General features: G+C 41.4%; 1 protein-coding gene across 4 annotated transcripts in view; it reads right to left on the reverse strand.

The window, feature by feature from the left end:
• The window catches only part of SPAG9 (sperm associated antigen 9), an 828940-nt gene that overhangs the window by 209390 nt on the left and 607297 nt on the right, over window positions 1–12253 (reverse strand). For all 4 annotated transcript variants that reach the window (XM_053708414.1, XM_053708433.1, XM_053708441.1 and 1 more), the window contains one exon: window positions 4510–4677. In XM_053708414.1, coding sequence (XP_053564389.1) covers window positions 4510–4677 — 168 coding nt within the window. The remainder of the gene's footprint in view (window positions 1–4509; window positions 4678–12253) is intronic.

A 12253-nucleotide genomic window follows, 5' to 3' on the forward strand; every position in this document is an offset into this window, starting at 1 on the left:
AAAGAATGCCAGGAAAAATGATGAGAAAGACACCAAGAAATATAAGTCTTCCAGACTCTGTAATATATATCCCAAGATACAGATTTACGAGCCTGTAACATAGTATTAATCACAGAGTCAGAGAAACCTCTTTGACTAAGAATCAAGCGTTCAATCTCCATACCTTTAAATTTAAGGATTTGAGATCCTGATGGAAAAAAGGACCTTGCGACAGAAGGTCTGGCCTTAACGGAAGAGTCCACGGTTGGCAAGAGGCCATCCGGACAAGATCCGCATACCAAAACCTGTGAGGCCATGCTGGAGCTACCAGCAGAACAAACGAGCATTCCTTCAAAATTTTGGAGATTACTCTTGGAAGATGAACTAGAGGCGGAAAGATATAGGCAGGATGATACTTCCAAGGAAGTGACAATGCATCCACTGCTACCGCTTGAGGATCCCTGGATCTGGATAGATACCTGGGAAGTTTCTTGTTTAGATGAGAGGCCATCAAATCTATTTCTGGAAGTCCCCACATTTGAACAATCTAAAGAAATACCTCTGGGTGAAGAGACCATTCGCCCGGATGTAACGTTTGGCGACTGAGATAATCAGCTTCCCAATTGTCTATACCTGGGATATGAACCGCAGAAACTAGACAGGAGCTGGATTCCGCCCATACCAGAATTCGAGATACTTCTTTCATAGCCAGAGGACTGTGAGTCCCTCCTTGATGATTGATGTATGCCACAGTTGTGACATTGTCTGTCTGAAAACAAATGAACGATTCTCTCTTTAGAAGAGGCCAAGACTGAAGAGCTCTGAAAATTGCACGGAGTTCCAAAATATTGATCGGTAATCTCACCTCCTGAGATTCCCAAACCCCTTGTGCTGTCAGAGACCCCCAAACAGCTCCCCAACCTGTAAGACTTGCATCTGTTGAAATTACAGTCCAGGTCGGAAGAACAAAAGAAGCCCCCTGAACTAAACGATGGTGATCTGTCGACCACGTTAGAGAGTGTCGTACAATCGGTTTTAAAGATATTAATTGAGATATCTTTGTGTAACACTGAATCTATCTGGAAACCTAAAAAGGTTACCTGAGTCTGAGGAATCAATGAACTTTTTGGTAAATTGATCCTCCAACCATGATGTTGAAGAAACAACACAAGTCGATTCGTATGAGATTCTGCTAAATGTGAAGACTGAGCAAGTACCAAGATATCGTCCAAATAAGGAAATACCACAATACCCTGTTCTCTGATTACAGACAGAAGGGCACTGAGAACCTTCGTAAAAATTCTTGGAGCTGTAGCTAGGCCAAACGGCAGAGCCACAAACTGGTAATGCTTGTCTAGGAAAGAGAATCTCAGAAACTGATAGTGATCTGGATGAATCGGAATATGCAGATATGCATCCTGTAAATCTATTGTAGACATATAATGCCCTTGCTGAACAAAAGGCAGGATAGTCCTTACAGTTACCATTTTGAATGTTGGTATCCTTACATAACGATTCAATATTTTTAGATCCAGAACTGGTCTGAAGGAATTCTCCTTCTTTGGTACAATGAAGAGATTTGAATAAAACCCCAGTCCCTGTTCCAGAACTGGAACTGGCATAATTACTCCAGCCAACTCTAGATCTGAAACACATTTCAGAAATGCTTGAGCCTTCGCTGGGTTTACTGGGACACGGGAAAGAAAAAATCTCTTTGCAGGAGGCCTTATCTTGAAGCCAATTCTGTACCCTTCTGAAACAATGTTCTGAATCCAAAGATTGTGAACGGAATTGATCCAAATTTCTTTGAAAAAACATAATCTGCCCCCTACCAGCTGAGCTGGAATGAGGGCCGCACCTTCATGTGGACTTAGGAGCTGGCTTTGATTTTCTAAAAGGCTTGGATTTATTCCAGACTGAAGATGGTTTCCAAACTGATACCGCTCCTGAGGATGAAGGATCAGGTTTTTGTTCCTTGTTGTGACGAAAGGAACGAAAAACGATTATTAGACCTAAATTTACCTTTAGATTTTTTATCCTGTGGTAAAAAAGTTCCTTTCCCTCCAGTAACAGTTGAGATAATAGAATCCAACTGAGAACCAAACAATGTATTACCCTGGAAAGAAAGGGAAAGCAGAGTAGACTTAGAAGACATATCAGCATTCCAAGTTTTAAGCCATAAAGCTCTTCTAGCTAAAATAGCTAGAGACATATACCTGACATCAACTCTAATGATATCAAAGATGGCATCACAAATAAAATTATTAGCATGTTGAAGAAGAATAATAATGCTATGAGAATTATGATCTGTTACTTGTTGCGCTAAAGCTTCTAACCAAAAAGTTGAAGCTGCAGCAACATCCGCTAAAGATATAGCAGGTCTAAGAAGATTACCTGAACACAAGTAAGCTTTTCTTAGAAAGGATTCAATTTTCCTATCTAAAGGATCCTTAAAGGAAGTACCATCTGCCGTAGGAATAGTAGTACGCTTAGCAAGAGTAGAGACAGCCCCATCAACCTTAGGGATTTTGTCCCAATTACCCAAATGATTCCATTCCCTGGAAATTACTTCAGAAATAGCACTAGGGACAGGAAAAACTTCTGGAATAACTACAGGAGATTTAAAAACCTTATCTAAACGTTTAGATTTAGTATCAAGGGGACCAGAATCCTCAATTTCTAATGCAATTAGGACTTCTTTAAGTAAAGAACGAATAAATTCCATTTTAAATAAATATGAAGATTTATCAGCATCAACCTCTGAGACACAATCCTCTGAACCAGAAGAACCATTATCAGAATCAGAATGATGATGTTCATTTAAAAATTAATCTGAAAAATGAGAAGTTTTAAAAGATTTTTTACGTTTACTAGAAGAAGGAATAACAGACATAGCCTTCTTAATGGATTTAGAAACAAAATCTCTTATGTTATCAGGAACACTCTGAGTATTAGATGTTGACGGAACAGCAACAGGTAATGGTACATTACTAAAGGAAATATTATCTGCATTAACAAGTTTGTCATGACAAACAGTACAAACAACAGCTGGAGGAACAGATACCATAAGTTTACAGCAGATACACTTAGCTTTGGTAGCTCCAGCCCCAGGCAGCGATTTTCCAGAAGTATCTTCTAACTCAGTATCAACGTGGGACATCTTGCAATATGTAATAGAAAAAACAACATATAAAGCAAAATTGATCAAATTCCTTAAATGACAGTTTCAGGAATGGGAAAAAATGCCAGTGAACAAGCTTCTAGCAACCAGAAGCAATAAATAATGAGACTTAAATAATGTGGAGACAATAGTGACGCCCATATTTTTTTAGCGCCAAAAATGACGCCCACATTATTTGGCGCCTAAATGCTTTTGGCGCCAAAAATGACGCCACATCCGGAACGCCAACACTTTTGGCGCCAAAGAAAGTAAAAAATGACGCAACTTCCGGCGACACGTATGACGCCGGAAACAGAAAAAAAAATTTGCGCCAAAAAAGTCCGCGCCAAGAATGACGCAATAAAATGAAGCATTTTCAGCCCCCGCGAGCCTAACAGCCCACAGGGAAAAAGTCAAATTTTAAGGTAAGAAAAAAATTGATTTATTCATATGCATTATCCCAAATATGAAACTGACTGTCTGAAATAAGGAATGTTGAACATCCTGAGTCAAGGCAAATAAATGTTTGAATACATATATTTAGAACTTTATAAAAAAGTGCCCAACCATAGCTTAGAGTGTCACAGAAAATAAGACTTACTTACCCCAGGACACTCATCTACATGTTGTAGAAAGCCAAACCAGTACTGAAACGAAAATCAGCAGAGGTAATGGTATATAAATAAGAGTATATCGTCGATCTGAAAAGGGAGGTAAGAGATGAATCTCTACGACCGATAACAGAGAACCTATGAAATAGACCCCGTAGAAGGAGATCATTGAATTCAAATAGGCAATACTCTCCTCACATCCCTCTGACATTCACTGCACGCTGAGAGGAAAACCGGGCTCCAACCTGCTGCGGAGCGCATATCAACGTAGAATCTAGCACAAACTTACTTCACCACCTCCATAGGAGGCAAAGTTTGTAAAACTGATTTGTGGGTGTGGTGAGGGGTGTATTTATAGGCATTTTGAGGTTTGGGAAACTTTGCCCCTCTTGGTAGGAATGTATATCCCATACGTCACTAGCTCATGGACTCTTGCTAATTACATGAAAGAAAATATAATTTTGAAAAAAACATATTGAGGGAAGGAGTATCCCAGTAATCCCCTTTCAGAAAAATGGTGTGTGCAGATTAAACTAAGTGAACAGAAAAAAGGGCTGGTTCCCAAATTTTCCAGGGCTGCTTTTTATTCCCAGTCCGGCCCTGGACACCACCTGTCATCGTGCCCAGTCACTGAAAAACTGTCCAGTACTTTTGTGGAGGACGGTTGGCAACTCTACAGGATGATTAACTTAGCTACTAATTTACATAGATTTAAAGATACTATCACATTTCATTCACTTCTCTGAAAAAGAAACTTACCTTCAGTTCATGCTCAAGTTTCTCTATACTGCTCTGAGATTCACTACGTTGTTTCTGACTATCATCTTCTGCTCCAGGAATATCGCTGTAGAATACACTGGCTCCTATAATTGAACCTCCGTCTCTTGTCTTCCCTCCAGAGAGGTTAACTCCAACAGCACACCATAGCTGTGTATGAAACATTGTTACGTTAAATAAAACCACATCTGCCCAATATATGAGCATTCATACTGTAGTACTGATTCCATTAAAGGGACATTTAAGTTAAAAGGGGCAGTCAGCATTAGGAAAAGGTTTGCGTCAAAAAATCCTTAGTTGCAATAGACTAAAATGTATTTTAACTAAATTGTACCTCAGAAAGTGTTCTATAAGTAAAACTCCTGGCTGTTCCACTGGTTGCTGCTTTTTTTAATTTTTTGTTTTTATTTATATCAGCAGAGTCTGCCTAACAAACCATCTGCCTTTTTCATTCTACACATTAAAGGGACAGTCTACTCCAGAATTTATATTGTTTAAAACGATAGATAATTCCTTTATTACCCATTCCCTAGTTTTGCATAACCAACACGATTACCTTGAAGGGACAGTCTACAATAGAATTTTTATTCTCCAGTTCTGCATAACCAGCACAGTTCTATTAATACACTTTTTACCTCTGTGATTACCTTTCATCTTAGCATCTTCTGACAGCCCCCTGATCACATGACTAACTATTTATTATCTATTGACTTGCATTTAATACTGTGTTGTGCTAAATCTTAAATAACTTCCCGGACGTGGACACAGTGTTACCTATATGGCACACATGAACTATCAGCTTCTTGTTGTGAAAAGCAATTTAAAAAGCATGCGACAAGAGGCGGCCTTTAAGGGCTTAGAAATTATCATATGAGTCTACCTAGGTTTAGTTTCAACTAAGAATACCAAGATAAAGCAAATTTGAAAGTAAATTGGAAAGTTGATTAAAATTACAAGTCCTGTCTGAAAAATGAAAGTTTAATTTTGACACATTGAAGTGTACAGATGTCATGAAGCAACACAAACATTGCAAATTTGTACATCTTACAAGAGCTATCATAGAATAATGCAATGTAGTATAGAATATGAATGTCTCAAAATATAGTAGTGTGAGTGAAAAGAGAACCGGATAGCGCATCAGCTCATTTTTACATTTTCAACTTAAAGATATGGTCATATATCCCCTTATACTATGGTTGAGCCACTTATAAAACGTAACCTCCAAATAGTGCGCAAGGGGTTCATGTAGACCCCTAAAAACATAATTTATGCTTACCTGATAAATTTATTTCTCTTGTAGTATTTTCAGTCCACGGGTCATCCATTTCTTATGGGATATATTCCCTTCCCAACAGGAAGTTGCAAGAGGATCACCCAAGCAGAGCTGCTATATAGCTCCTCCCCTCACATGTCATATCCAGTCATTCGACCGAAACAAGACAAGAAAGGAGAAACCATAGGGTGCAGTGGTGACTGGAGTTTTAATTAAAATTTAGATCTGCCTTAAAAAGACAGGACGGGCCGTGGACTGAATACACTACAAGAGAAATAAATTTATCAGGTAAGCATAAATTATGTTTTCTCTTGTTAAGTGTATTCAGTCCACGGGTCATCCATTACTTATGGGATACCAATACCAAAGCCAAAGTACACGGATGATGGGAGGGACAAGGCAGGAACTTAAACGGAAGGAACCACTGCCTGTAGAACCTTTCTCCCAAAAACAGCCTCCGAAGAAGCAAAAGTGTCAAATTTGTAAAATTTTGAAAAAGTGTGAAGCGAAGACCAAGTTGCAGCCTTGCAAATCTGTTCAACAGAGGCCTCATTCTTAAAGGCCCAGGTGGAAGCCACAGCTCTAGTGGAATGAGCTGTAATTCTTTCAGGAAGCTGCTGTCCAGCAGTCTCCTAGGATAAACGTATTATGCTACGAAGCCAAAAAGAGAGAGAGGTTGCCGAAGCTTTTTGACCTCTCCTCTGACCAAAATACACGACAAACAGGGAAGAAGTTTGACGAAAATCCTTAGTTGCTTGTAAATAGTACTTCAGGGCACGGACTACGTCCAGATTATGCAAAAGTCGTTCCTTCTTTGAAGAAGGATTAGGACATAATGATGGAACAACAATCTCCTGATTGATATTCCTGTTAGAAACTACTTTAGGTAAAAACCCAGGTTTTGTACGCAGAACTACCTTGTCTGAATGGAAAATCAGATAAGGAGAATCACAATGTAAGGCCGATAACTCAGAGACTCTTCGAGCCGAGGAAATAGCCATCAAAAAAAGAACTTTCCAAGATAAAAGCTTAATATCAATGGAATGAAGGGGTTCAAACGGAACCCCTTGAAGAACTTTAAGAACCAAGTTTAAGCTCCACGGAGGAGCAACCGTCTTAAACACAGGCTTAATCCTAGCCAAAGCCTGACAAAAAGCCTGGACGTCTGGAACTTCTGCCAGACGTTTGTGTAAGAGAATAGACAGAGTAGAAATCTGTCCCTTTAACAAACTAGCAGATAAGCCCTATTCTAAACCCTCTTGTAGAAAGGACAATATCCTAGGAATCCTAACCTTACTCCATGAGTAACCCTTGGATTCGCACCAATATAAATATTTACGCCATATCTTATGGTAAATCTTTCTGGTAACAGGCTTCCATGCCTGTATTAAGGTATCAATAACTGACTCCGTGAAGCCACGCTTTGATAGGATCAAGCGTTCAATCTCCATGCAGTCAGCCTCAGAGAAATTAGATTTGGATGGTTGAAAGGACCCTGTATTAGAAGGTCCTGCCTCAGAGGTAGAGACCATGGTGGACAGGACGACATGTCCACTAGGTCTGCATACCAGGTCCTGCGTGGCCACGCAGGCGCTATAAGAATCACCAATGCTCTCTCCTGTTTGATCTTGGCAATCAGTCGAGGTAGCATCGGAAATGGTGCAAACACATAAGCCATGTTGAAGACCCAAGGGGCTGCCAGAGCATCTATCAGCGCCGCTCCCGGGTCCCTGGACCTGGATCCGTAACAAGGAAGATTGGCGTTCTGGCGAGATGCCATGAGATCCAGTTCTGGTTTGCCCCAACGCTGAATCAGTTGAGCGAAAACCTCCGGATGAAGTTCCCACTCCCCCGGATGAAAAGTCTGGCGACTTAGAAAATCCGCCTCCCAGTTCTCCACGCCTGGGATGTAGATCGCTGACAGGTGGCAAGAGTGAGACTCTGCCCAGCAAATTATCTTTGAGACTTCCAACATCGCTAGGGAACTCCTGATTCCCCCTTGATGGTTGATGTAAGCCACAGTCGTGATGTTGTCCGACTGAAATCTGATGAACCTCAGTGTTGCTGAGGCCAAGCTAGAAGAGCATTGAATATTGCTCTCAACTCCAGAATACTTATTGGGAGGAGTTTCTCCTGAGTCCATAATCCCTGAGCCTTCAGGGAGTTCCAGACTGCGCCCCAACCTAGAAGGCTGGCATCTGTTGTTACAATTGTCCAATCTGGTCTGCGAAAGGTCATCCCCTTGGACAGATAAACCAGAGAAAGCCACCTGAGAAGAGAATCTCTGGTCTCTTGATCCAGATTTAGTAGAGGGGACAAATCTGAGTAATCCCCATTCCACTGACTTAGCATGCATAATTGCAGAGGTCTGAGATGCAGGCGCGCAAATGGTACTATGTCCATCGCCGCTACCATTAAGCCGATTACTTCCATGCACTGAGCTACTGACGGGCGTGGAATGGAATGAAGGGCACGGCAAGCATTTAAAAGTTTTGATAACCTGGCCTCCGTCAGGTAAATTTTCATTTCTACAGAATCTATCAGAGTCCCTAGGAAGGAGACTCTTGTGAGTGGTGATAGAGAACTCTTTTCCACGTTCACCTTCCACCCATGCGACCTCAGAAATGCCAGAACTATCTCTGTATGAGACTTGGCAATTTGAAAACTTGACGCTTGTATCAGAATGTCGTCTAGGTACGGAGCCACCGCTATGCCTCGCGGTCTTAGCACCGCTAGAAGTGAGCCCAGAACCTTTGTAAAAATTCTCGGGGCCGTAGCTAACCCGAAGGGAAGAGCTACAAACTGGTAATGCCTGTCTAGAAAGGCAAATCTTAGGTACCGATAATGATCTTTGTGAATCGGTATATGAAATTAGGCATCCTTTAAGTCTACTGTGGTCATGTATTGACCCTCTTGGATCATGGGTAGGATGGTTCGAATAGTTTCCATTTTGAATGATGGAACTCTTAGGAATTTGATTAAGATTTTTAGGTCCAAGATTGGTCTGAAGGTTCCCTCTTTCTTGGGAACCACAAACAGATTTGAGTAAAACCCTTGCCCTTGTTCCGTCCGCGGAACTGGGTGGATCACCCCCATTACTAAGAGGTCTTGTACACAGCGTAGAAATGCCTCTTTCTTTATTTGGTTTGCTGATAACCTTGAAAGATGAAATCTCCCTTGTGGAGGAGAAGCTTTGAAGTCCAGAAGATATCCCTGAGATATGATCTCCAACGCCCAGGGATCCTGGACATCTCTTGCCCAAGCCTGGGCGAAGAGAGAAAGTCTGCCCCCCCACTAGATCCGTTTCCGGATAGGGGACCCTCTCTTCATGCTGTCTTAGGGGCAGAAGTAGGCTTTCTGGCCTGCTTGCCCTTGTTCCAGGGCTGGTTAGCTTTCCAGCCCTGTCTGTAACGAGCAACAGGTCCTTCCTGTTTTGGAGCGGAGGAAGTTGATGCTGCTCCTGCCTTGAAGTTACAAAAGGCACGAAAATTAGACTGTTTGGCCTTTGATTTGGCCCTGTCCTGAGGAAGAGTATGACCCTTACCTCCAGTAATGTCAGCAATAATTTCTTTCAAGCCGGGCCCGAATAAGGTCTGCCCTTTGAAAGGAATATTAAGCAATTTAGATTTAGAAGTCACGTCAGCTGACCAGGATTTAAGCCATAGCGCTCTGTGCGCCTGGATGGCGAATCCGGAGTTCTTAGCCGTTAGTTTGGTTAAATGTACAACGGCATCAGAAACAAATGCATTAGCTAGCTTAAGTGCTTTAAGCTTGGCCATAATCTCATCCAATGGAGCTGTGCGAATGGCCTCTTCCAGAGACTCAAACCAAAATTCTGCAGCAGCAGTGACAGGAGCAATGCATGCAAGGGGCTGTAAGATAAAACCTTGTTGAACAAACATTTTCTTAAGGTAACCTTCTAATTTTTTATCCATTGGATCCGAAAAAGCACAACTATCCTCCACCGGGATAGTGGTACGTTTAGCTAAAGTAGAAACTGCTCCCTCCACCTTAGGGACCGTCTGCCATAAGTCTCGTGTGGTGGCGTCTATTGGGAACATTTTTCTAAATATCGGAGGAGGGGAAAAGGGCACACCGGGTCTATCCCACTCCTTGCTAATAATTTCTGTAAGCCTTTTAGGTATAGGAAAAACGTCAGTACACACCGGTACCGCAAGGTTGGATGGGAATATATGAGTAGTCAGGTATAAGGGCAACATCTAAGGCATGAGTGGGTCTTAATACTGTACATATTCCTCGCAAGGTTGTAGAATATGGTCTAGGCTGCGCCATCCCGGCCGCTGACAGAGCAACCACCATGTAAAACTATTATTACCCCCTAGGGCAGTGGTAGCCAGGAACTAAATGATTTCTCTCTATTGTGCCTAAGGTGGATGTTAGGATAAGCTGACTCAGTGGCTGAACTGGCCATATAAATTACAATGGATTCACTCCCACTAACTTTATGACAAAACAGCTTGGTCACATAAGTACTGGGTATCCATCATACATATTATCATACCTTTTTCAGCTCTGCTAGACACAAAATATAGAAATATTAAAAAAAAAAAAGATTTAGAGAACAACAAGCAGACAAGTATGCTATGTAAGGTAGCACATACATATCAGATCAGCCAAAGTAGTCTTCCTATGACAGTAAAAACATGAAAAACATTGGCTACAAACGTTCTGAACTATCAGGATATATAATCAGAACCTCCTAAATATAAACAAGAAAGCATAGCATACCTGTTTACTTTATAACACTGTATCATCACTATCACTTTTCCCTAGAGAGGAACACTTGAAATAACAGACTATGACATAAGACCGAACACAAATAAATATGTCTAGATCGTGGTATTGTCCCCAGGACTAGTCAAGGGTATAGTAATTTAATTCCTGTTTTCTGAGAGTCCAGTGTTTATAGGTTGCAGCGGTCATTAATGTGGAGAAAGCTGGCATAGGCTGACTATGATGACCGTCTGATTAGCCTCTTACCCGATACCGGCTTTAGCATGGCCAGAGATACCCAGTCCCTGATTGTAGCAGACCAGTCGCATTGACCATATTGTAAGAACCGCAGTTTGTTCCTCAGCTCGTTGCTGTTTGTCAGGACTCCAACTATTCTTATACATCTTCAAAGCTTCAGTCCGCGTCGGTAGATACTCATATCCGGCAGTTACTACTCCAGCGAATGACTGTTAGGCCGTGATGGCTCTTTGTGGCCTATGTTCTGCGTCAGTTACTTTTTCCACCTCAAGAGTTCTATCTGGCAATGGCCAGACGTATGAGTATGGTTCCCGTTGTTTACTTATCTCATAGTCTTCGGTATTGCAGACAGGTTCCATCTCCGGACTCAACCGTGTCTCAGTGGGATGTTGAGGGGAGGTATGTCTTATTATTATGTGGATAAGCTCTCTCTGTATCTTTTAGCATTGCGCCCACCATATTACAGAGCTCTTCCATAGCGGTAAGTGTAGAGGCCGTGGAATGCTTTGTGGTAATAAAGGGAAAATTGGAGAACGTAGCCGCTCTTCTGGGTTATCCAAAAAGTCTTGGTATGCGGTATATAGAGGAGTTTGAGCTTTTAGGGCTATACTGTACCATGTGGGCAGGAAGATGGCCGCTTCTTAATGGCTTCTGCACCAGATGACCCGCTAATGAAGTACACAGCTCGGTTGTCTCATCCTCTTCTGGGCTCTGACTGCTCAACCAGTTAGGTCCAGTCCCTCTAATCGTCGGTCTCACTTTTGTAAAGAATTTTTTTTTATTGAGGGAATAACAGTTACAAGGACCGTAAACGGTTTGCTCCATCAAACTTATGACAAACAGTAGATGCAAAATAAATATAGAGGACATAATAAATACATAAACACATATTTAGGGATAGTTCCCTTATCATAACTGTTACATAGTGTTCCCAAATTGAAACATAGCTCAGATGATTATGTATTAGGGAGCAAACCTAAAAGCGCCCTCTTTTTCCCTCAAAGACACCTGAGGCCACTTTCCGACCCCAATAGAATCGATTTGCTAATCACAGGATTTTTGGGTAATGCAGGCCCAATCGAGGGCTAAACTTTACAGGTTCCTTCATATGTCTACTAGGACCCTGGATAGGTCCGGAAAACTAGTATCACAATTGAAGGAGGTGGTAAACTTAAACATAACATTAAAAATACACATGCTAAACATTATATCAGAGTAACAAAGCTGCAGAAACTACTTCACCAGGAAGTCTGAATACTAATAGGTGAAGGAATATAACTAATCACAGTCAAGTCTAGTTGCACTATGTTGAAAGAGGAGCGATCATGACTTCCCTAGGTGTCAATACACATCCAATTTATAGTTAAAATTAACCAACATCTCTATTTATTTTTATTCATCCCATAAGATCCTATTCGGTGGAAACGTGGGAAACACATGTTATTTACCTTAGACCTTCCA

The sequence above is a fragment of the Bombina bombina genome, chromosome 1 (genome assembly GCF_027579735.1).
Source record: "Bombina bombina isolate aBomBom1 chromosome 1, aBomBom1.pri, whole genome shotgun sequence".
NCBI classification, from domain to species: Eukaryota; Metazoa; Chordata; class Amphibia; order Anura; family Bombinatoridae; genus Bombina; species Bombina bombina.